General features: G+C 43.7%; 1 protein-coding gene across 7 annotated transcripts in view; it reads left to right on the top strand.

The window, feature by feature from the left end:
- Nucleotides 1–26,082, top strand: part of KTN1 (kinectin 1) — a 342,484-nt gene that overhangs the window by 49,227 nt on the left and 267,175 nt on the right. For all 7 annotated transcript variants that reach the window (XM_029598255.1, XM_029598256.1, XM_029598257.1 and 4 more), the window contains exons 2-5: nucleotides 15,449–15,998; nucleotides 24,308–24,454; nucleotides 24,932–25,105; nucleotides 25,540–25,670. In XM_029598255.1, the coding sequence (XP_029454115.1) occupies nucleotides 15,479–15,998; nucleotides 24,308–24,454; nucleotides 24,932–25,105; nucleotides 25,540–25,670 (972 nt within the window). In that variant the 5' untranslated portion in view covers nucleotides 15,449–15,478. The remainder of the gene's footprint in view (nucleotides 1–15,448; nucleotides 15,999–24,307; nucleotides 24,455–24,931; nucleotides 25,106–25,539; nucleotides 25,671–26,082) is intronic.

The raw sequence follows: 26,082 nt of genomic DNA, 5'->3' as shown, positions 1-26,082 counted from the left end.
CTCCTCCAATCATGTCTCGTTCTTGTTGATACTTGCCAAGTTCCGCAACGCTTTGTTTGCCTTTTGTAACTGTCCTCTTGCTGCAGTCTTAGGAGAAGAAGGGAGGGGGTAGGGGTATGGGTGGGAGGTGGGAGGGAGTTGGATACCTAATTCCTTCATTGTACTGCATATCCTCTGTTCTAAGACTATGGTACATACTGGCTGTATAGACAGACACTACAATAAATGGTAAAGGCTTATCATTTTGGATATTGTATTCTGTTTAAAACCTCAATAAAAAGGATACATATAAAAAATGCCTGAAAAGTCTCTAGGACTTCCTTTGGATAATGTATGTGTTTACATGTTCATCATTTTAAATGTCCATTTCTTTAAAATGTATATTTTATCCAGAGTATGCCCATTGCAGAAACGTAATCTGTTTTGAGTTTTAAATGTCCATTATTCCTTGCATTGTAAGAGGCTTGTATGGTAGGCCAAAAATAAAAATGGCCATATGAGAGGCTTCTTAGTGACAAATATGGCATTCTTCAGGAGTTTATCCTGACTCCCTATATGCTAATCTATATTCATAATTTCTCTCTCCCAAGCTCTAATAATGAGCTTTACTTTTATGAAATTATTTACATGCTACATTTTTTTTAAGTAAATTTATTTTCAGTATTTTAAGGTAGCAGTGTGTGGAGCAGCTCCAAGCTCCGGAGCTCTGCTCCATTTTTATCCCAGCTCCACTGTGGCTCCAGTGCTGCAGTATAGCAAACAAAAAAAAAAAAAAAAGCCATCCCGATCTGTTTGGCTCCGGAGCTGAAGCCCTGGCCATTCCTTGTTCAAGCCTCTTATTGAATTACAAATGTACTTGCTCTGCAGCTCCTCATTACCTCTCGTCTTTTCTTTCTCCTGTCACCCTTCCTCATGAGCTCTGTTCATCAGGCAAGTTGTATGGAATAGACTTCCTGAGAGTGCGTCATGGCCCCTCTCGGGCCATATTCAAAACAAGTCTAAAAACTCACCTTTTTGAAACTGCTTTTAAATCTTAAACTTTGGCTATCCATTATGCTAGTCTTGTTTATTTTAATCACTTTTCTCTAATTTTCTCATAGCCTTTTTTTTTTTTAATTTTTTTTCCAGCATTTGTGCACTGACTAAATTGTAAATTTCATGGAACAGCGACTGTCATTTATGTGTCTGCACAGCACTGTGTACATCTAGTAGTGCTGTAGAAATTAATGGGCGGTAGGAGAGAGGCATAAGTGATTACCCATGTTCTCAGAAAGGAGCCCTTGCATGTTTAAGAGCCATCACTGGGGTGCCTTGTTGCTGTGAGGAGCTGAGAGCAGAGCCCAGGTGTTGGTCTGGATCTGAGCATCAGGCACTGGTGACTCTCCCCTCCCCCCCCATGGCACACCTCATCAGGTCTGTTGGCACACTACTTGCGAAACACTGCTTCAGAGTTTTATTACTAGTTGGCTGTAAAGGCTTTATTCAAAGAGGACTTTAGCCCATTATTTGTCTAGTGATAAAATGCTTTATTGTATAAATCTGTGTTAAACTGACATTATTACTTTTTTTTTTTTTATTCATAAACACACAAGTACAAATTTCCACAAATGAACTCCAAGCCATGCTGCCACAGCCTGTACTAATACATCAACACATTTCCTTCCCTTACGACACAATTTATCCACTATCTCCCATCAAAACAAAGCTGTTGGCTGTGAATAGCAGACATCAAAGGTAAAGAAAGAACTATTGTAACTTAAGTATATCAATATAAAAATGATACATCACTAATTTATAGTACCCATATTTAACTTCTGCAACTTCCATTTTCCTCTTATCCCCTTTTCCAAATCATCTCCCCTAATCCCCCCCCTTCCACCCACCCTTCTCCTTTTATAGCTTACCAGCCCACAGACAAGGGGAATACAAATCAAACTGAGTGTTCAGTCTAATATGTGGGTGGACCCGCATTTGCTAAACTGTGCAAAGTGTCTTTCTGTTTGACATAGGGCTGCCAGTATAGGTCAGATTTACACATTTGTTAGTTTATTCATATAACACACTTTATCTAATCGTAAGCACACACCTTTCAGAGAAGGTGTTATAGGGTCTTTCCAATAATATGCCAGTTCACATCTGGCTGCTAATATAATTTGTTGAGCTATAAATCATATTTGTCACCCGCAAACTTCGATACATTCAGGAGGAAAACTACCAGAGTTTTAGGAATCTTTCCCCCGCAATGTGTCATATGTAAGCTGAACAACCACTTCCCAAAATGTCTCCATCGCCACACATTCCCACCACATCCTCTAGCATTTATCTAAGTGTTGGGTGCAACTTGCGTAATTGTATTGGAGACACCATTTAAATAATTTGTTTCGGTTTTCTACTGTTAACTGATATAGAGCTCTTTTTTTTTTTTACTTGTACAAAACAAGAGCCCCACCCAGTATCTACCAAATCAGTTCCTAAATCTCTCTCCCATGCCACAAAATGTGAAGGTTTATGTGGTAAGTCTCCATTAAGCAAAGGATAAAGTTTAGATATGCCCAGAGTTATTTCCCGTTGCGTTGCTGTCACCTCCTCAAACTGTACCCAGTGATCCACCCGCCAATAAATGTAATCTACACAAGGTATATCAAAAGCTCTCCGAATCTCCTCAGGCTGTAAATCTTTCTATCTCATATTTGCTCAACTCTGGAACAGCCTTGTTCTCTCCAACTTATAGCAGCAGCTGAGGTATACCCTATAACAAATTTCCCTTTTAAAACTAAGAGATGTTCTATGGAAATACTTTTTCTCCCCCTACCAAGTGAACCTTCCATCTATTCCACAAATCAAGTGTTACGGCTATAACTGGGGAGATCACCTTAGGCAACTTTCTTGCCTGCTTTGGTAACCACACCATAACTTCTGGGGGTATATCATTTAGCATCGCTTTTTCCATATTAATCTGTCATTGACAACCTTCCCCTTTGTCATTCCAATACCATTTTAAGCTGAGCTGCTACATAGTACCATTGTAAACAAGGTACCCCCAACCCTCTGCTATCCTTGGGCAAATACGGCACTCTTCTCGCCACTCTGGGTGGCCTACACTTCCAGATAAAGTGAAATAGTTGACGTTGCAACAAAACCATACTGGGTTTGAAAGGTATGAAAACCGGTAAAGTTTGCAATAGACAAATTGTAGAAAGAACATTAATCTTCAATAGCAATTCTACCCAGCCATGAGAAATTGCCCCTCACATCAGATCATATTCACTTCTACTTTTTTTTCCAGATATCCCTGTAATTTAGATCAGATTCTTCAACTCTGAACCAGTCTTCACACCCAAGTATTTCACTTCTTTTTTTTTTTTTTTTTTTTTTACTATTTTAAATGGGAAATTAGACTAAATATAATCTTCCTGATCTTTTGAAAGAGATATTCGAAGTTTATTCTTGTTTGCATTCATTTTTTAAACCCTGATGTCCTTCCAAATTGTTACAACTCCAATAGGGGAGGTAAAGAATGCTCAGACTGTATTAAAATAAACAAAATGTAGTCTGCGAACATAGCTTGTACTCTTCTTTCCCTACTTTGATTTCCTGTACTTCATCTATATGCCTTATTCTCTCAGCTAGTGGTCCTAAATATGCAAAAAAAGGGCAAAATAAGGCACCCTTTCTTCATACCCTGTTCTATCTGAAATACTGGGGAGCATTCCTAATGCAGGTACACTTTAGCATATAGCTTTTTTTTAATCCATGTTTTAAAAAAAAAAATCCCCTCCCAAGCCCAATTTTTCCGGGACTGTAAATAAGTAATCCCAGTGGGCCATGTCAAAGGCTTTTTCAGCATCAACAATAGAATAGCTAGACATTGCTGCTTCTAGGCCTACCAAGCCCAGTTTATTACCCTTCGAACGTTATCTGATGCCAGCCTCCCTGGGACAAATCCCATCTGATCCAGATGAATTAATCCTGGGGCACAAAAGATCCCAGATTCTGAGCTAGAAATTTTGCTAGTATCTTCAAATCTAAGTTAGAGAAATAGGTCTATAAGACCACATAATTTCGCATCTCTACCCGACTTGGCTAACACTGTGATCCTCACCTTGTTAGTATTCCACTATACTATTAGCTGCCAATGGGGGCCGCTACAATGGAAGACATCAATTTATAAAAGCCTGCAGAAAATCCATCAATACCTGGAGATTTCACCTATTACAAGTCCTTAATTACTTGTTGAACTTCAAACACTGAAATCTTTAACCTCAAGTGCTGGCCCTACGTAACTCGAAGAGAAACGCCTTCCAGGTAACCCCTCATATCCTCCAATTTCACATCTGCCTGTCCTGCATACAACTCCTGATAAAACTGGGAAGAACACGGATACCCTTATTCTCAAAAATCATCTTCCCATCCCTGCCCTTAATTTTCAGAATCTGATTCTGGAATTTGTTCCTTCAATTTCCTTGCCAGCATAATGACCAGCCCTATTACTCCCCCCTCAAAATATTCTTGCTTAACTCTGGCCAGTTGATAAAAGTATATCCCCATATTCAAACCATTTAGTTAAACTCGTAAGCATTCCAATTTTGAACCTACCTGAGCAGACACTCTTGGTTTATACAAAACTTCCATCTTGCATATTTCCCGCATCAAGCTCTTATATTCCTTCTGGTTTTTTTTCAAGTCTTACATTAAGCCTTCAAATTCTCCTCCGTGTCCCCCCCCCCCCCCCCCCCGGCTCTTTACAGTCATCTGTACTGGTGTATGAGCCAACCATGTTTGTTTATTTGTACAGTTTTTCTATGCCGTTGTACAGAAACGAGTTTGTCACTGGTGTACATAACTAAAAAATAAACATAAAAATATAATTAGAATAAAATTTACATAAACCATCATAATAAAATAAGACTAAAAGATAGTTACGTTCATTACTAAAAGAATCGGTAAAGAGTAAAATAAAACATTAAAAATAATATTCGTATAAAGTGGAACTCAAATAACTCCTGACCAGTGTCTTATGGATCAACCTTAAACACCTATTGGAAACACCATGTTTTTAACTCTTTTCTAAACTTTTTTTCAAATCAGGCTGTAATCTCAGATTTTGTGGTAGGGTGTTCCAGAGTTTTGGACCTGTGATTGAGATGGCTCAGTCTCTCACCTTGCTTAAGTGGATGGATTTCACTGTGGGGACTGTGAGAAGACCTTTGTTCGCAGATCTTAGTTCCCGTTGGGGTACATGAAATGTTATCCCCCACTGTAGTAATCAAAGCTTTATCCAGTAAAAAAAAAATTGATTGTGTCTTAGAGGAAAAATTGTAATTATGATCTGTGGCGTGCAATAGGTGCTAAATATCAATCAACCCTTGTTTCCTCATCAAAGACTGTAAATGCTTTCTATGTAAGCTAGTAGCAATTTGATACCTTCCGCTATGATCCAAGTATGGGTAACATGTTAAATTAGTCACCCTTGATAATGAGGTAGCGCTCAGCCCATTGGGATAGGACCTTTGATAAGCCCTTCAAAAAAGATCCTTGTAGAACATTTGGATCATAGATGTTCACTAGTGTATACAAATCATATGTTCTAAATTGACTACAGTAAACCTTATCCTTGACAGTGGATATAACATAAACTACTATATTCTTTGAGAATAAGACCCCCCCACCCCAGAATATTTTTTTCACTGTGGTGGTCACAAAAAACTATTGTGGATACTGTTGCATTACACTAAGTGCTCATGGTTTTTTTTTCAGATGTGTTTCCTGACATAACACAATGTCCGCCTTCATCTGCACAGCATCTTTTAATAAGAGCTTCCTTTTCCCAAAAGTATTATGCCTCTTTACATTCCATGAGACCATCTTTATTAACCCCATTACCAAGATGATAATAGTCTCAGTTCCCTCTTCATGCACCCACAATGATAAAAATTCCACTGTATTATACCCCATCATAGCCCAACTATGCATCCCTTCTGACGATACTTCTTTCCTCAGTCTCACCCCTCCTTATCGTCCCTTCCCATCCCACCTCTGTCGACTACCCATCTCCTTGAGCATTGCTGTAGTCCTGAATCAGGTCGCGTCTCTTGAGGAAGTGGAGCCACTTGAATTCCTGTGACTTCCATCCGATTGAACTCTCTGCCATCTTCCAGCTGACTACCTGGCATCGGATGGTGACACGCTTCCAGAACCTGCCTCCACATGGCTCAGGAGGCCCACTGCTTGAAGGATCTTCACTGCTTTGATTCTTTTTATTTGCAAAGACATGCCATTTATTGAAAATTGTAATCTTAATGGGAATAACCATCTGTATCTGAGTCTCTTCTCAAAATTTGTAGGAACTCTCTAAATTCCCTTCTCTTTCCGATTGCCACTGGAGAGAAATTTTGTGATAAATTTCCCCCTTGTTGCCTTGCTACTGGAAATCTTTTAGCTTTTTCACTTGATCCGAAACATTTTCCTTAATTTCATATTTATGGGAACATATATTCTCTCTCATCAGGTTACCTTTTGGCTTAGCAAGGGCTTGGTGTGCTCGATCAAATTATATTTTTGGGATCTCCTCCTCCTCCTCCTCCTCTTGGCCAGGATCACCATGCAATTGCCATTTGCTACCTGAAAACAGTCAAGAGTATAGTGGCCCCTCTCTGTACTCCTCACAGGTGTAAATTGCCCCAGCAGGACATGTTTCCAAATCTTCAATTAGCCATTCTCCTCTCTCAGCACTTTTAATTTTTTTCTGGGCTCTATGCCGTATTGCTTCCTGCTCCTTTAATCCGCATTCTGTCATCCATGAGCTTCCCCAGATCATTGCTTTCTTTGCGCAATTCCCTTACTGTCGACAGAATATCCTGCTTCATTACATTCATCTTTGTTGATTTTATCAAACCAGCCTTGACAATCTGCCCTAGTGAGCATTGCAAGACCAGGCACAGCCCCCAAGCCTTTAGCTGCAGTGTCCTCAGCGCAGCCTACTGCCTACTGTCATCTTTTCTCTCCTGCTTGCCTGATGCTTCATTGTTTCTCTGTTCCGTGTCCGCATCATACAAGAATTGTTTCAGGATGACTGAATTCTTCTTCACAGACATGGCTAACCTTTTCCTGCATCCACGTGGTGATTCTGGTATGCTCTCAATGACAGATTGCTGCAGATATGGGGGCTTTTACAAGATCGGGGTCAGGACAGACTTTAGGCAGCCATTGGTGCTCATGACATCACTTCCTCTTGACTTTATTACTTTTAAAACTAACTCAATGTGAGTCTTTCTTGGGCATGGGTATAAAGAACAGTGTGGTCAATAGAGGATGTGCAATAAGGCACAAGCTTCTATCTTACCTACACATGTGGAACCATACCAGCTCTTTATGACCAACCCTGTAATTTTATGCACTAGTGTATATCTTTGATGTAAACTTCCTTATCTTTCTAGATAGTCACTACATATGGGATTTCCCCTGCTTCACAACTCATGGAGACAGAGGACACACCTTTTTCTTATGGGCTTATAAGGGAGATGTGGTTGTGGTCTCTGTCTCCAGCAGCTGCAACATAGACTGATCTCAAGTTTCCAGTGTCTTGGTTCGTCCTAGACCTGGTTGAATCCTTTGGCTACCAAGGCAACAGTCCTAGGCTGCTCCCACTGTTAGGAGTCTGCTCTTGGGGAAAAAAGTCACCCCCTCTTCCTGGTTGAGTTCACCCTCACTATTCCCCTAGAAGTCTGGTGAATCCTTATAAGAGACTATTCCCTTTTATCTAGCCTAGGGAAATGGGAAACCTGGGGTGTCTGGACTGCTTCCCAACCATCTGTTACCTTTTGCTGCTTCTCTATTCCTTCTCCCTCCTCTTTCTGCTCTGGGTACAGCAGGAGTCCAAGTAAAGCTTTACAAAAAAAACAAACATGAAAGAAAACTAGCACAGGAAAGAGCTCAGACACCAAGAGGCAAGGGGTAAGAGGCAAGGCAAAGGTCAGAAGGCCTGGAGGCCATGAGGCAACAGGGGCCAAGGCAAGGAGCCAAGATAGGCTCGATACAAAGACTTCGAAGCAGGGAACAATCGGAATTATGTAGGACTGAGCCTTGGGTGTGGTGCAGGCAAGGAGGAAGAGCTAACTTGGAAAGCATGGATCAGAACTCTGAGGAGACCTCTGCTGGCGTGGAGGTGTCATAGGATAATATGATGCCTTGTAGTAGGTGAAAATGTAACATGTTACACAGTCTTAACCAGGGAGATCTGTTTTCTTGTCTTACAGAATAAGATTTCTTTTTTTGAGCCTTGCACCATGGTTCCATTCAAAATATCTACTAAAGGTGTAATCTGTGCCATTGAAAAAGCTGGATGGAGTTCTCAAGTTTTTCTCCTTTTTTAAATGCCAACAATGTATTCCAGTGTGTTAATTCTTTTTATTCCTTCTCCTGAGGATAAGATGTGTAGTGTGCATTATTCACTCTGAGTCTGACAGAAGTAATATAATCCTTTTTTTTTTTTTTTTGTTTGATTTATAAAACAGAATATTGGTGAGGCCTTATTGAAGAATACCCTCTCAATTCATTTGCCAGCAGCAGTGACTGAAAAATACCTGACCCTGGGCTAAACTTGTAGAAGGCTGTGATTCTGGAGCTCTAGCGCAGTTGGGCCTGGCTATGCACACATCTGGGTAAAGAGGGAACTGACCGTCTCCCTCTGCCCCCCAAGCAACCAGTGCTGACTTTGAGGTGGAACTCCTCTAGTCCGGGCCAGAAAATGCAGGGGATGGGGAGGAAGGTTGTGCTGTCTAGGAAGACAGGAAGTGTAGGAGTGGCAGAGACTGCTGAGGGCACAAGGGACTAACAAATACTTTTCCTTACGGTGGTGAACATTTCAGAGGAGAATCTTGAAAACCGAAAAGCATATATTAATCTTGTTATGGGTGTCTTGGGTATTTGTTATACATTTCTGATGACTTTTTGACAAAGTATAATGCTTGCTTTCTTTCTGGGATACACTGACACCTTTTAACAACTTCTGGAACTGCATACTCACATTTCCTAAACAGGCAGATTGTTTGGTCTTTTTTGATTATACATGCACATTACAGTTGGGCCATACACAGATTCAGTCTGCACCTTTGGATCTTATCAAACTGCTGGATTATGGTACTGTAGTGGATTGTATTGGAGGCAGGAGTGCCAGTAATATTCATTAGAGTGAATGATGCCATAGCAGGAAGCTTTACTGAAGAAGTGGGCTGCACTGGTTGCACCAGTACAAGTGTGCAAATTTGGATGGTGGTAGCAGGGGAGAGATGGGGGTAGGCTTGGTGTCATCTTAGTGGTGATGAGGGCCACTGTGTTGGGCCAGCTAGTATTTCTAGGAATGTGTAGGGCTGGGACTGGTGTACCATGGAAATGGTGTAGAGCTGTCTTGGAGTTCATAGGCCCTTGTTGCCATACAGCAGGGGGAGGTAGGAGATTGGTGGTGGTTAGAGGAGTGTAAGAGAGGGAGTGGACTGCAGGAATTTGGTGTTAATATTAGTAACATAATTCATGCTGGCAGATAAAGACCAAACTGGTCCATCCTGTCTGCTCAGCAAATTGCTTAGGGTATTAAGCGATTCTCCATGTAGGTTACTCCCATGCTTTGTTAAGGGTAGTAATTGCTGCTCCGTGCAGCTACTTCCAAGCAGAAATGTAAACTTTGGGTTTAATAGAGGTTACTCAATTTCCTCATTTCCATTATCTAGCCGCTAAGAGTCCTCTGTGTTTGTCCCATGCCCTATTGAATTCCCTTACTGTTTTTGTCTTTACCACCTCTTCCAGGAGGGCATTCCATGTAAGAGAAGAGAATGGCTTGCTTTGGTGTATGTGTGAAAGAGGGGGATCGATGTCATGATGCCTGCATATTTGAGTGTGTCCCTGGGATAGTGGTTGAAAGGGATGGGGAGAGAGAGGGGACTAAGGGCAGGGAGGGTGAAAAGAACTGAAGCAGAGGAAGGTGTACTCACTTAATCTTCCAGACTGGATCCTTCTCTGAAGTTTTGATTTGGTTAGTCTTCAGTGAAAGAATAACTAGAAATTTACAGAACTATTGCTGAAATAGATATTTCAGTGCAAATGTTTCAAGTTTCTGCTTGTTACAATTAAAACTAATGGGGAAATTGGAAACAGGAGAGTAATCTGTTTCCAGAAAATTCAGATTCCCATGATGCATTTATGGTGGTGATACCCTGTCTGAGAAGCAGCATGTATGAGCATAAGGAACTTTAGAACTCAAGGGCTAGATTTGTTTTGGGCAAAAAAGTGCAAAAGACTACAAGTCAGCTTGCTTCTACAGTTTTAAATTGTTATAGCATTTGTCTAAGACTTAATTTCATGTGCAAATTTGAGAAGGAGGGTAAGAAATCACAGAAATGTCATGCAAGTAAAATTCATACTACTTGTGCTAAATTTTTTTAAATTTCAAAGTATCTGCTGTTTACCTAATTCTATGTGTGAAACGATCATAGCAGAGGCCTTGAAGAGGCTCATGTAGAGAGAACAGTTCAGTTTTGTGGCCTGTAAGACTTGAAACTGTCATATTCTCAGAGGACAAGTAGGATGGGTGACGTCTGGAGCCAGGCACAGAAAACTTAGGTCAAAGTTTCTGTAACTTTGACTGAGCCTCATTGAGCATGCTCTGACATGCATTATGCCACGTGTCCACATAGTCCTCTTCAGTCTTTTCTTTTCCACAGAGCCTGTCGTCTTGCAGTTGGGTGAAAGCCTCAGTTTGCCAACATTTTGGCCTACTTTTTTCTGCTGTTTTTTAGCTGCCTCACGCAGTTGACGTGGGGTCCCCTCAGTTCTCCCATTAGTGTCCTAGATAGGTTTTCAACATTCATTGGTAAGTTTACTTTTTGTTGATACCCCTGGGGCAGCAGTGTGTTCGGTGCCCACCCACCTTTGATTTCGATTTTGTATCGCTATTATTTTGTGTCAACATGTCCATTTCGGGTTGTAAGCGGTGCCCCAGGTGTACGAGGACCATGATAAATGTGTCCTCTGCTTTGGGGTATTGCATGATGTCCAGGGTTGCAGAAAGTGTACGAGGATGACCCCGAAGGAACGTAACATCCGGCTCAACAAAATGGAGTGCTTCTTTGGGCCAGAAAAGACCAAGCCATTGGCATCAGCATCGAGGGACCTCAGAGTTGCACTGATGGACACTAAGCCATCGACATAGGCGAGGTTGTTGGCTGAAAGGGATGCCAGAGAACAGCCATTGTCTGGTTCCTCCAGGTCGAGGATGTCTTGTCTGCCTCGGCACTAGCGAAGGACTGTTATGAGCATTGAAGGAAGCTGAAGAAGCATCTGCATTGGTCCCCGTTTGTGCACGGGGATGTATCAGCTTCTGCTGTGATGACTTTATGGCAAGGAGAACCAGTTCTCCATCGATGCTAGGTTTGCGTCGTGGACTCCTTTGGTCCCAATGCCAGCCACCGATCCTCTTGGTTCCAAAGAGGATATGGCTATACCTGCTGCATTCCAGCCTGTTTTGGCATCAGCGATGAATTGTAGAGGCTTGTACAGCTGGCCATCAAGGCGATGTGAGGCTGTGGCACTGCAGCACCAACAGCACCAGTATAGTTGAGCCGCTACTGGAATCTCTGCATGCGCTTATCAGCATGTTATGGACCCAGGCGGCGTCTGTTCCTGGGCGGCATTGATACCCTGCGGGATACTGCCACTGCCACCTGCCTATCTGATCGTTGCTAGTTCCACGGAGGAGGAAGCTCCCTTGAGCCTGGTGAAGACACTGGGCCTGAGGACCCATATCCAGTTCTACCGGTGTCTGCACCGCTGGGCGGAGGCTAGGTGCCTAGTGGATGGGGCCCTATCTATGACAGTGGGGATGAGTCCACTTATGACCCTGGGGGGGGAGGGAATGATTAATCCGTGGTCTCTGACAATGCTACTGATGGTCTCACCTCAGATCCATCTCATCCAGAGCAGCGTAGGAAGTCCCAACTGGGGGACCTCTCTGCAGGATTTGTTCAGTTGATGGCGGAGGCAATCCCGTATCCCTCGGGGATGCGTGGTATGCATGCCAGAGAATGCTCAATGAGGCTCTGTCAAAGTTCTAGAAACTTTGACATGCTTTTCCATGCTGGGCTCCATCTGATGCCACCCATGTATGAGGACAGACATCCTGCTGTCCTTGGAAAACACCCATTATAGGTAAGCAACTCTCATTTACTTATTGACTGTTTAATGGCTTTCTCAGTGTTTTTTAGTATGTGAAAACAAAAACCTTACAGTAAATATATATTTTCAAGATCCTAGTAGGAGTTTGCTTGATACATTTTAAAACTATTGCTGTACAAATACACTTGTATCTTTTGGAAACTGCAGCACCCTTACATGTAATTGGACAGGTGGCTGAATATGAACCAGTTGCAGCAGGGAAGCTTTGACAATGGTGGATAACATCACAAATTGGCACTAGATCCTGTTAATTACATAATGTCAGTATAAGTAATTGGAGGATTACAGAACAATCCAGGTTACTATAAGGAAATTGTTAGAGCTCATGCTGGTTTTGCAGTAACAATGCACTAGACACTGTCTAAAAACAGTAGCAGTATTTAAAAGCTAGTATTAGCTGGGCTTCCACAATACTAGTCATAATGGTAGAGAGAACTATAAAATGTAAACATAGTAAATGCTGGCAGGAAAAGACCCAAGTGGTCAAACAGGTCTGCTCAGCAAGTTTTGTATTTTGTTTTTTTCCTGAAAATTTAAAACGTATTTTACTGAGATGTGTTTGATATATTGCATAGCCACAAATGGTTCAGAGATGGGAAGGAAGTAGCCAGCCAGAAAGACAGGAGGGCATTGTGAAGAGAACCCCAGAAGAGAAGATGGAGAGACAAGAAAAGCCACTTCATGAAGTGCTGGGAATTGTAGTCCAAGGCAAACACTAAGGGGCGGATTTTCAGAGCCCTGCTCGCCTAAATCCGCCCAAAACCGGGCGGATTTAGGCGAGCAGGGCCCTGCGCGCCGGTGAGCCTATTTTACATAGGCCTACCGGCGCGCGCAGAGCCCTGGGACTCGCGTAAGTCCCGGGGTTCTCCGAGGGGGGCGTGTCGGGGGTGGGCCTGGTCGTCGCGGCGTTTAGGGGGCGTGTCGGCAGCATTTTGGGGGCGGGTACGGGGGCGTGGTTACGGCCCAGGGCGGTCCGGGGGCATGGCCGCGCCCTCCGTACCTGCCCCCGGGTTGCGTCCCGGCGCGCAGGAGGCCCGCTGGCGCGCGGGGATTTACTTCTCCCTCCGGGAGGCGTAAATCCCCGACAACTGTAAGGATGGGGTTTAGACAGGGCCGGGCGGGTGGGTTAGGTAGAGGAAGGGAGGGGAAGGTGAGGGGAGGGCGTTAGAGGATTCCCTCGGAGGCCGCTCCGATTTCGGAGCGGCCTCCGAGGGAACGGGGGTAGGCTGCGCGCGCCGGCTATACAAAATCGATAGCCTTGCGCGCGCCGATCGCGGATTTTAGCGGATACGCGCGGCTCCGCGCGTATCTACTAAAATCCAGCGTACTTTTGTTTGCGCCTGGAGCGCCAACAAAAGTACACCTATGCGCGCTATTTGAAAATCTACCCCTTAGTCTAGCCAGAAGGAAGAAATGGATAGCAGGGAGAAGTATGCAGATATATCTCATGCATATTCATTATTTATATCCTGAAAACAAGGCCTGTTTGCAGCACTTGAGGACCAGAGTTGCCCACTCCTGTAATATGCTTTACTGGCTCTGTATGCTAGGAGTTGCTCCATGATCCACCAAGCTTGTACTGTGTCGAGCAAAGGAACGTAGCACCTTAATCAAGCTGTGGGGCTTGAGGGAGGCAGTGCCCCCTGGTACCTACTAGGCACACAGTAAGTAAGGTACAGCTGTGGGCCTAATCAAGGATGAGTTTAGGCACCAAAGTGTCTCTCGGAGGGAGACTGCCATAGAGACCTAGTGGATGGGGCCAGGATAGTCAGGATTACTACATCAATAGGGGATGTCTGTAAGAAGACAGCGTGAGTCTACTTATGTGAATAAGTATCCGGACCTTACTAATTAGTTGTGAATCTCAGAATGTAGTTGGATACTTTCTTTCTTGCTTTTTTTTTTTTTTTTTTTTTTAAACATTTGTTAAACAATAAAATCAGTTTTTGATTCTGCATGGAGGTTTTATGCTGGTTCCTCTTATACATGTCTAGAATGCTCTGGTGCTTGGGGTGGCTGTGAGGCAACTTGTGGGAAGAGAATAAAGATATTTAAAGATATACAAGCTGCTTGGCCATGAGGTATCTTGTAGCAGTGATGGGGCAGTGTCAGCAGTGATGGGGCAGTGATGGGGCAGTGTCAGCTTTGCCAGTGAACTAATGTTCACTGGCAAAGCTTGCAGTTAGGCTGAATGCATACACATTTTATTTAGTTTCTTCTCCCTCCTCCCCCCCCCCTACCTCCCCCAACCAAAGTTAGAGGATTTCCAACCCCCTTTGCAGCTTTCTGTTTCTCCAGTATTTAATGATGAGGAGAGAAACTATTTAACTAACTGCAACCTGTTGACAATTCAACAGCAAATGTCTTCCCCTTAACAACCACCCCCAAACCCAATCTCTCCCGGTCCAGCACCAGGCCCAGTTTCCTTTTTATCCTCCTTCCTCTGGAGTCCTGTTCCTGCCTGTCCTGTTTCCTTCCTCCAACTCTGCAGTTAAATATATGTTCCTTTGTAGCTGTACCTTACTTACTGTGTGCATAGTAGGTGCCAGGGGGCACTGCCTCCTTCCAGCCCCACAGCTTGATTAGGGTTCTGCATTCCTTTGCTTGGCACAGTACAAGCTTGGTGGATCATGGAGCACCTCCTAGTATACAGAACCAGCAAAGCATATTACAGGGGTGGGCAACTCTGTTCCTCAAATGCTGCAAACCAGCCTGGTTTTCAGGATATCCACAATGACTATGCATGAAAGATATTGTATGTAGATATATCATGGGCATATATATTCATTGTGGATATCCTGAAAATCAGACCTATTTGTGGCATATGAGGACAGGTGTTGCCTTCCCCTGGCATATTATATATGTGACACATCTTTGAGTTCATTGAGGTGCTAAAAGCTTTAAACTTAAAATCTGCATTGAATATTTGAGCTTCATTTTTCTGAGCTTTGAATAGTCCTAAAACGGGTAGGCAATTCTAGTCCTCAAGCTCCACTTGCTAGGTGGATTTTCAGGATATCCACACTGAGTACGCATGAGATGCATTTGCATGCACTGTGTCCACTGCATGCAAATGTATCTCTTGCGTTTACTATATATATCCTAAAAACCCAAGTGTCTTTGGCACTCAAGGACTGGAGTTGCCTACAGCTGTACTACAGTATTATGGGCTTCTTTATATAAACAAAATGCACAAACTTATATTTGTCCCTCTTTCTTTCAGGTTATTTAGAACAACGTAAAGAACAATAAAATGGAGTTCTATGAGTCTCCGTATTTTATCATCCTCGTTCCTTCAGTGGTCATTACAGTCATTTTCCTCTTCTTCTGGCTTTTTATGAAAGAGACATCATATGATGAAGTTCTTGCCAAGCAGAAAAAAGACCAGAAGCTCCCTCCTGCTAAGATTGATAAGAAGAAAACAGAGAAGAGAAAAAGCAAAAGGAAAGACGCTCAGAATGGGACCCTGCACGAATCAGATTCTGAAAGCGCAGCTCGAGACTTTGAGCTGGTGGATGCGTTAGTGATGGATGAAGAACACACTGCTCCCGCTGTGCTGAGCACACCCGAGGCTCCCAGCAGCCTGCGAGAGCGGAAAAAGAAGAAACAGCCCAAGCCTGTCCTGGAGGAGCAGGTAGCCAAAGAGGCTGGTGGGGCAAAGTTTTCAGGCAAGAAAGCTGAACCATTTCCTATCACGAAGCAGCCAACACCCCCATCGGATGGTGCTGTATCCAAGAAGAAAACAGGGCAAAAAAAGCAGAAAAATGGAAGAGGTATAGATTTAGAATATCTAAACACTAAAACCATTTTTTTTTTTTTTTTTTGCTATATGTAACTCTTTTAGTAGCTTTAACTTGGTTAAAAAAAAAAATCTTTTGCTAAATTAAGATTGACTTTTATTTTCACCATTTGTCAGCTGAAAAACAAGTGGACAGCAGTTAGTCCAATAACTCACCATATGGGAGATATGGCTTCTGTTTCTCAGGTCATCTAGGTCTTAAGGTGCTGCAGAGACAGCCTTTACTATCCCAAACAGTCCAAGAAGGGACACCATAGTGATGTCTTCCAACTGGTAGTAGAGTTCACTTTTACCAGGCTTAGAAGTGAATAATGCTCCATGCATTTTGGCCAAGGATAGTTGCTGTGGTAGCTAGATGTGGTGGGAGACCATAGAATGGGCTAAAAATCCTGGCAGCTGCAAATAAAGACCTAAGGTGCCTGACAGGACTTCTGTACCACGATAGAATAAGGGAAAAATAGCCCCAGCAAAGTGAATGATCAATAGAGCAATGTGCATGAGAAAGCTTGAAGTGCTGAGCAATGTTCCTTCTAACTTTTGACAGGCTATGTGTGCAAACTTTTATATGCTGAAATCAAATTTGTGCACTATGAGCCAAGTGACCCTGAGCAAGTATAATGTAAATATATGGATTTTGAAAATATTTAATTTTTAACAAACAGCATATGTTTTAGATAGCATAAAATAAATTTGATTTCATTTTTTATAAGCGCAATTATATAGCAAAAATCGAGATGTTATGCTATTTTGTGTGTGCACTATTTTTCCATGTGTGCAGGATTCATGATCTGTGTGCATGTGCACACTGAGAGGGAACAGTGGTGCAAAGGTGGTCTCTACCTTTGTCATAATCACTGAAATTTGGAAAATGATTGTGAATGTCTTTTCGATTTTCTAGGACTGTACTTTTGATGATCACTTACATCATTTTGTAATGGTTTTGCTGTTGGGAGTTATCTTTTGCTCACTTTCAGGTGTTTAAGTGTGATAGAATCTGAGATATATGTATATGTTTTTGTTTGCTACATCTTTATCAAATTGCACCTTTTCATGTGCTACTTCAGTATGCAAGAATATAAATGCTGGCAAAATCCATTTGTCTTACCAAATTGTCTCCACACATTTTTTTTCTGATTCCTTGTGACTTTTTTACTTTGACTTTATTGCCTTACACAATCCATGATTTTCTCCAAAAATTGCTTTAATGTAAATGCATTCCTGCAAATGAGCTTACCCTGTGCTTCCCAATTCTGACTTGTTCTGGAGCCTTTTGTCCTTTGAGGAAGAATGTGACAGAAAATGTATTAAAGTGAAATTGTGAAAATAAAAAGGCCTAAGAAAATTCCTCAACGGGGATATCGTTGGGTGAAGGGGGCTTGTACTACTGCAAAAAGCCCTACCCATAGCATTTCATATCCTGCCTGACGTCCTTCCCATTCCTACCCTGTCTTCAGTTCAGAAGCTAGTCTGAGGAATGTACTGGAGTGCCTGCTGGTTGGGAACTACAATAGCCCGTGTGGCAGAGAGGTACAGTAGCAGATGTTCCACTATTTCCCCCCCCCCCCTCTTCACTTCAGTCTCAGAAGAGTCCTGAACCAGCTGATTTGCCCTGGACTGCACACATCTAGGATCAAGCCTGCTTCTCAGTAGCAGTTGAAAATGTAATATGATGTGTGATTGTGGTGTTAACATGGAAGTGTTGAGGGCTTGGAGATGCTGAACAAATGTGCATCATGTAGTTAAATGTTGCAAGAAGACAATCTTTTTCCATAAGTACATAGAGCAGGGTTTTGACGGACATTTAGAAAATCAGGTTGTCCCAGGATAATCTCTTCCACTGCTACACTATTTAGAAATTGTGTATGTCTGATTTGGATGTTTATGGCTTTCTTATAGTAGGCCCTAGCAAACCACTCAATATCAGACTCAGATATTAGGCACTCCTTCAGGAAAGTAAACTGCTGCTATGAAATAAATGCTACCATTCCCTGTACGTACCCGGATCAGTCCAGACTCCTGGATTTTGCCTCCCCTCCAGCAGATGGAGACAGGTTTTGACTAACTCTGCCCTATACCTTGAGGTGCCACCTACAGTCCGTCCAGTATTTCTCTGTCTCCAGCAGATGGTGGAGGTGCAAAATCCTACAGTCTTTGGTAGTTTTCAAAAAAAAAAAAAAAAATAAATTGGATAGGGTTTTTTTTTTTCTCTTAGTGTAGATAGTTGACAGGAATTAGGCAGCTATTCCTTTAAAAAAACAAAAACCAGAAACTAGAAAAGCTAAACAGCTTTGCTGTGCTTGCCTCCCCAGGGGGGTTGTTAGGTCTTGAGGGGACCATCCCCCCCTGGTATTTGAGGCTCCCGAGTTTTTGTGGCCGAGGACCCTTCCTTAACTCCTGGTCCCAGCACAGGGGTGATACCGGACCCTGGGTGGTGCAGAACCTGTTAAAAAAAAAACAAAACAAAAAAACAAACAAACAAAAAAATGCTTCAAGGATTGAGGATTCCGATTGAAGGCAGTGCTGGTAAGCGGGGAATCCGTTTTGTTTTTTTTCTTCAAACCAAAGTGATTTTCAGCCCCTTTACCTTGTTTTTTTTTTTCTTTATCTGCCGGTTGGGACCTCAGATGCTGCGTGGAGCGGCCTGTCGATCTTGTGGAGATGCACGTTCAGCATGCCTCCTCAGGGAGGGAGGGCTCGTCTTCGGCCGCTGGGGGGTAGCACTGTCGCACCAGGCCGGGAGTCGGCGAAACGGAGTGACCCACGTTGTTCCCCTCTGGACCCATTCCCGCTAAGCGCGGGAAAGGAGGCCATCTTGGAGACATTTCGGGCAGGCACGAGAGAGGCGGAAAGGAAGGGAAAGTGTCCCCCTACCTTAGCCCCGCATCGCACAACCCCTGCAGGGGGGCGGGCCCTTATCTGGAGCAGCAGGCGATGCTGAGGAGGGCTCTTATGGGGCCTCAGACTCCTCAGATTCTTCATTTTTTCTGAATTTATTTTGTTGCTGCAAAAGGCATGTAAAGCCAGGTGGGCAGCGCGGAGGCAATCGGGGGGGGGGAGTTCTTCGGGCCCTCTGGGTGTGTGGGCGCCTAAAAGGGCTAAGCTCCCAGATCAGGAGCGGGAGCCAGTCTCACGGGACAAGCGCCCCCTACACTCTGTGCCTCCTAGACGGACAGAGGATTCTTCCTCCCCGGATTCAAATTTGGAGGACTGGGAGTTGGCCAATAAATCCCTGCAGGGCACAGACGCTGCAGCCCACAAGACAATGTTGTAGGCTTTAATCCCCACGCAGTGGAAGGGGATGACCCAAAGGTGGTCTGCCTTTTTTAGGAGAGATGAATTGGGTCCCCTAATTCCTGTGGTTCTGGAAGAGCTGGGCATTTATGCCCCTTAGGAAGATTTTCGAATGGGAGCAGTGGATCCCGTCATGGTTGGGCTCCGTGGTCCGTCCAAGTCCTTTCCCTTTCAACTCTCAGTAACCGATCTTCTGTTCCGGGGATGAAACTCCCCGGATTTGGGTCTGAAGGTCAGCAAGGCCATGGATAAACTTTACCCATTGCCTGAAGCTGCCTTGGACCTCCTTTGGATCCCTAAGGTGGACGCCGCCGTGTCTGCCGTCACCAAGAAGACCACCATTCCTGTGACAGGAGCGACGGCCCTCAAGGATCTTCAAGATTGTAAGCTTGAGATTCAGTTGAAGAAAATCTTTGAGGTTTCCGCACTGGGGGGTCGGGGCTGCTATGTGCAGCAGCTTCGCTTTGAGAGCAGGTCTTCGCTGGGTGCAACTTTTGCAGGCTAATGCATCTCTCTCTGAGGAGTCTATGCAAGCTGGACGATTGGAGGCAGTGGTAGTTTATAGCACTGATGCCCTATATGACCTACTTTGGACTTCTGGCAGGGCTATGGTTTCGGCAGTTTCAGCCCGTAGACTCCCCTGGTTAAGGAACTGGTCTGCAGATGTCTCCTCAAAGGCACAATGGACTCTCTACCTTTTAAAGGCAAACTCCTTTTCGGGAAGGACCTTGATATGATTCAGTCTTTGGGAGAAAATAAGGTTCATCGCCTACCAGAAGATCGTCCTAAAGCGAGCGGTTCCTTTTCCTTGCAGTCCCGGTTCCGATGCAACAGACATTTCCGCTCTTCCTGATCCTCGGGTGCTGCGGCAAGATCTGTTCCTGGAAGGCAGCAGTTCTGGCCCAGTCCTTTCTTGGCCGTCGCTTTGGCAGATCTGGAATCCCGCAATCGGCAGGAGGGACCAAGTCTTCACAATGAAGTGAGGCTGGTTCACTCCTAGACTCCATAGGTAGGAGGCAGATTGTCTCTGTTCTACGAGGAATGGACCAATATAACGTCTGACCAGTGGGTCCTCAACGTGATAAACCACGGCTATGCTTTAGATTTTGTCAGACACCTTCGACACAGATATCTAGTTTCTCCATGCACTTACAAAGAGAAACGTCAGGCTGTGCGCGACATCTTGCATCGCCTTCTCGAGCTCGGAGCCATTATACCGGTTCCTCCGACGAAACAACGAAAAGGGCGTTACTCCATCTACTTCGTCGTGCCCAAGAAAGAGGGTACCTTTCAGCCCATCCTCTATCTAAAAAGAGTCAACAGATGTCTTCAGGTTCCGTGGTTTCGCATGGAAACTGAGGTCGGTAATTGCATCAGTGTGCAAGGGAGAATTCCTAGCATCGCTAGATCTCTGAGGCGTACTTGCACATCGGCATCAGGACCCGTCACCAGAAATTCCTGAGGTTTTCTATCCTGGGCCATCATTATCAGTTTCGAGCTCTGCCGTTTGGACTTGCCACGGCTCCCAGAATCTTCACCAAGATTATGGTGGTGGTGACGGCACAATGCCGGAAAGAAGGTCTGTTTGTGCACCTCTACCTGGATGACTGGCTGATTCGGGAAAAGTCGGAGTCTCTGCCTTTTGGCAGTACAAACAGTAATTCAGCTTCTGCATTCTCTAGGTTGGGTGATCAACCTTGCCAAGAGCCACCTGGTTCCCTCCCAATCCATAGAATTCTTGGGAACCCTGTTCGACACACGTCAGGGGAGAGTTTTCCTTAACAAGGACCGTGTCGTCAAATTGCAGGGTCAAGTGCGAGACTTACTGGCCAACTGTCTTCCCAGAGTATGGGATTACTTGAGTACTCGGTTCGATGGCTTCCACTCTGGAACTGGTCCTGTGGGCCTTTGCTCATGTGAGACCTCTACAATCAGCATTGCTTTCTCGCTGGAGTCCGGTCTCCGAACAATTTAATCTTCCTCTTTCTCTTACAGATTTGGCTCGATCCAGTCTCAGGTGGTGGCTTCTCTCACACAACTTGAACCAGTGGGTGCCCCTGGAGGTACCAGGTTGGATGGTGGTCACCACGAATGCCAGTCTCTCCGGATGGGGAGCAGTTTGTCAAGAGATTGGTGCAGGGACAATGGTTGGAGGAGAAATCCCAGTGGTCGATCAACCGCCTGGAGACCAGGGCGGTACGCTTAGCATTGCAGTTGTTTCTGCCAATTTTGCAGGGCAAGTTGGTCAGAGTTCTGTCAGACAATGTAACTACAGTGGCTTATATCAATCGCCAAAGAGGAACCAGGAGCCAGCTGGTAACGCTGGAGGCCCAACTGCTGATAACCTGGGCAGAGCGGCACCTGGTCAGCATTGCGGCCTCTCACATAGCCGGAGTCGACAACATTCAGGCTGATTTTTCTCAGTCGCCACTGTCTCGATCCCGGAGAGTGGGAACTCGCCGATGAGGCCTTTCAGCTCATTTGTGACACGTGGGGTCGGCCGAGAATGGACCTGATGGCAACATTCCAGAACACCAAGGCCCCTCGTTTCTTCAGTTTATACAAGCAGACGGGAGCGGAAGGTGTAGATGCCCTGGTTCTCCCTTGGCTGAGGAGCATTCTGCTGTACGTATTTCCACCTTGGCCCCTGATCGGCAAGGTGCAACGTGGAATAGAAGCCCACCCGACAGAGGTAATTCTGGTGGCTCCGGAGTTGCCGAGACATCCATGGTTTGCAGATCTGGTCAACCTGAAGGGGGACTTTCCGAATCTGCTGTGTCAAGGCCCCATTTGTTTAGAAGACGAAGATCGCTTTTGTCTAGTGGCATGACTTTTGAGAGACAGCGTCTAAAAAGCAAAGGCTATTGGGACGCAGTGGTTGCTACTTTGCATTCAAGGAAAATGTGTGCTTCCCTGGCGTACATCAGGGTGTGGGGAGTTTTTGAAGCCTGCTGGGTAGAGCACAAGGTAGACCCTGTTCGTGTGTCTGTGTCTGACATTTTATCCTTTTTGCAGGCAGGTCTCTCTAAGGGCTTATCGTGCAGCTCCTTACATGTGCAGGTAAGCAGCGCTCTGTTGTCTCCGTGGTAAAGTTCAGGGTGCTTCCTTAGCGGCGCATCTGGACATAGCGCCTTTTCTTCGGGGGACTAAGCATTTACATCCTCCTGTTAGGATTCCTTGTCCTTCGTGGAACCTAAATTTTGGTTCTTAAAGCCATGTGTGCCACACCTTTTGAGTCTCTGAAGAAGACTACGGTGAAAGATCTCACGTTAAAGGTGATTTTTCTTGTGGCTATAGCTTCTGCTCGTAGAGTATCAGAGCTTCAGGCTTTATCCTGCAGGGAACCATTTTTAAGAATATCCAAAACGGGAGTATCCTTGTGTGTAGTTCCTTCCTTTCTACCTAAGGTGGTTTCTGCTTTTCATTTAAACCAGTCAGTAGGGCTCCCATCCTTTCAAGACTTGAACCATTCGGATCCTCATTCTAAAGACCTGAGAAAGCTAGATGTGCGTTGCGTGCTGCTCAGATATTTGGAGGTTACCAATAGCTTCCGAATGTCAGACCATCTCTTTGTGCTGTGGAGTGGCCCGAGAAGAGGGCATAAGGCTTCTAGGGCTTCAATTGCCCAATGGTTGAAGGAGGCTATAAGTTTCAGCTGACTTGCTCCACGGCAAGCCCTGTTCCACCAGTCTTTGGGTGCATTCTACACGTTCGGAAGCAACTTCGTGGGCGGAGTGCCAACAGATTTCACCTCGAGATTTGTAGGGCGGCTACTTGGCAGTCTTTATACACCTTCGCTAGGCTCTGGGGGGTTTGGGGAGGGTATGATCTGAGTGGGACTCTGTGTCCCATCCCTAGTAAGAAAGCTTTGGTACATCCCAGGAGTCTGGACTGATCTGGGTACATACAGGGGAAAGGAAAATTGGTTCTTACCTGCTAATTTTCGTTCCTGTAGTACCATGGATCAGTCCAGAGCCCCACTCGTTTATGTGAGAAAATGGAGAGTCTGCTCGTTCAGCACTTGTTGTTTTTAATCTGCAGATCTGTTATACAGTTTATTTTTAAAAGGTTTTTTTTCGGGGTTATGTTACCATTTGGGATTTGTGAGCCCGGTCTGGGACATATGTTTTTGGGTAATTGCCAGGTTCTTATGGCCTGGATTGGCCACTGTTGGAAACAGGATGCTGGGCTTGATGGACCCTTGGTCTCACCCAGTATGGCATTTTCTTATGTTCTTATGTCTCTGATTTAGTTGTTATATAATTAGTTTGGTTTGGGAGCCATTCTGCTTTGATGTGGATCAATACTGACAGACTGTGGGTAGCACCTCAAGGTATAGGGCAGAGTCGGTCAAAACGTCTTTGTCTCCATCTGCTGGATGGGAGGCAAAACCCAGGAGTCTGGACTGATCCATGGTACTACAGGAATGAAAATTAGCAGGTAAGAACCAATTTTCCTGTATTTTCCCTGAGATTCTTTGCTTTAATCCATGCCTGGTTAATATGGAGCTTGATATTTTAATTTTTTTCCGTTTGAGTTTGACTTGCTTTTTGGTCCTATCTCTAGTAAGTAATGTGGCACAATAGTGGATTGCCACTTCTGACATCACACTTTGTTAACCTGAAACTGAAGACAGTCCTAAGAATTTAATGACCTGTAATGTCAGAGGTGGCAATGTGCCATTCTGCCACATTGTTTCCAAGCTATAGACAAAAAAAAGTAAAATTTTCAACTTCTTCAAATATGGATGGTAAAGGTATTAACTTAAGCTTTCTTAGAGCTTCAGTTGCTCGGCTTTGTGTTCTTGCAGGGTGACTTGTCTTTTAAGACCTCGCTGCCTTTCTGTGTATGTAGCAAGGCCTTGCCGTGTGCTCTTTGGTGCATAGGTTTCTGCGTTTTCTCTAACCTGTATTCTGCCTGCATGTGCAGCCACTCAGCTTGCTTTACTAGGCAAGAATCTGTTATACTTACTGCATGTATATGTTTCTGCAGAAGATTCTCCTGTTTCTTCAGACACAAAAGTTGAATCCTTTGTGTCCCCCACTAAGAAACATGAAGCAGTAAACCTGTTGGAGATGAAGCAGGAAAGTGGAGCAGGAAAGAAAAAAGTTGCAGCAAAGAAACAAAAAATTGAAAATGGTAAATGATTTATTTTGTGTGATCTATTTTTTTTTATTTTGCTTTTATTAAAGCAGTAGTTCAAGGAAGCTAGACAATTTATACTATTACTTAAACTTCATTGCTACATCTATTTACTAGCATCAAAAGCAGTTACAGGCTCTTTGTAAATTTTTATAACTCTTTTCCCAGATTGTATATTGAGATTTTTAGATCTGATAATACCTGAATTAATGGTTGATCACAATGAGTTATTTTGTGATAAAATATGGACAATATCATAATGAAGTAATGTTTAGGTGCATTCGTTAGTCAATTGTTTAACGCTTTGCGCATATCTCTAGTACGCTTGTAGCCTACCTACATGCACAGCAACTTGCGAGTGTACTAGAGATATGCATTTGTTGGTCATTTGTTTCACGTTACAGACATATCTAGTATTAAGTTCTGACAGTGGTATGAGATTGTTAAATAAGTTATCACCTGGTGGAAATTTAGTTCCTGACTTAGTGGACGAGCCTCTTATTGAAGCAACGACTTACATTCCTTTGATGGACAACACCAATGCAAATCCTGTGGTGGAAAGGGATTTGAACGACCCAGTGAAAAATGAGCTTACTGATGTCTTCCAAAGAAGTAACACCAAGAAACTTAAGAATGAAACAGATAAAGGTAAATCTAATGATGCTTGAAGCCTGGTACAAAAAAAAATGTTGGAGGCGGTTATTTGGTTTTTGTGTTTGTGTTTTTCATCAAGCACAATTGGACTGTTAGATGGAGGAAAGTCTTTCTTTTATCAAATATATTGGCATTTCCCAGCTGAATTACCAGGGTTCTAAAATTACTGGAACAGTTGATTTTTCTGAATACTTTGGGAGCTTTTACTTTTTTCCTCATTTCACTTATTAGGGAATCTGTTACAAGAAATAGGCACATTAATCACGTTAGTGCAATTGTCTCTTCCCATACATCTTAAAATCTGTCTATGCTTTGAAAAGGCTCAGATTGTAGATGAGTTCATACTTTGCTTTGGGGAAAATGGGTGGTTGAGTGTGCAAGCTACAACTATGACACTGTTGTAGAAATGTCACCTTTATTGGTTTCAGAAAATGCTGAAGTCAGATTCAAGGACTTTCTGACGGCCATGAAAAGCATGATGTTCACGGAAGACGAGGCACTCTGTGTTGTTGAACTGCTAAAGGAGAAATCTAGTGCTGTACAGGATGTCATTCATAAGGTAAAAGCTGTGTCTTAGATGGAATTTACAGCCATCTTGGCTTAGTTGTATGTTAGCATTTCTGTTAGTGTCTCTACATTTAAAGTCTCGGGTGAGAGGAGCATGCTCTCTACAGTGCTTTGTAAACATTTTTGCAGTCTTGAACATTTTTCACACCTTGCTGTCTTAAAAAAAAAAAAAAAAAATTAGAATGCATTAAAAGCAGTTCTTCACTGGGCTACACAATATAATCTATACTTTCATTATGAAAAAAACAATTATAAAACCATTCCAAACGTATTTAAGAAGTAAAAAAACCAGAAATGTTTGATTTGCATAAGTTTTCGCACCCCTTGTCATAGCAAACTGAAATCTTAGTTTAAATAAAAATTGCTTTATGACCCATCATAAATTAGAACTCACCTGTGTGCAG

The sequence above is a fragment of the Rhinatrema bivittatum genome, chromosome 4, assembly GCF_901001135.1.
Source record: "Rhinatrema bivittatum chromosome 4, aRhiBiv1.1, whole genome shotgun sequence".
NCBI lineage: Eukaryota > Metazoa > Chordata > Amphibia > Gymnophiona > Rhinatrematidae > Rhinatrema > Rhinatrema bivittatum.
This window is presented reverse-complemented; position numbering and strand designations above follow the sequence as displayed.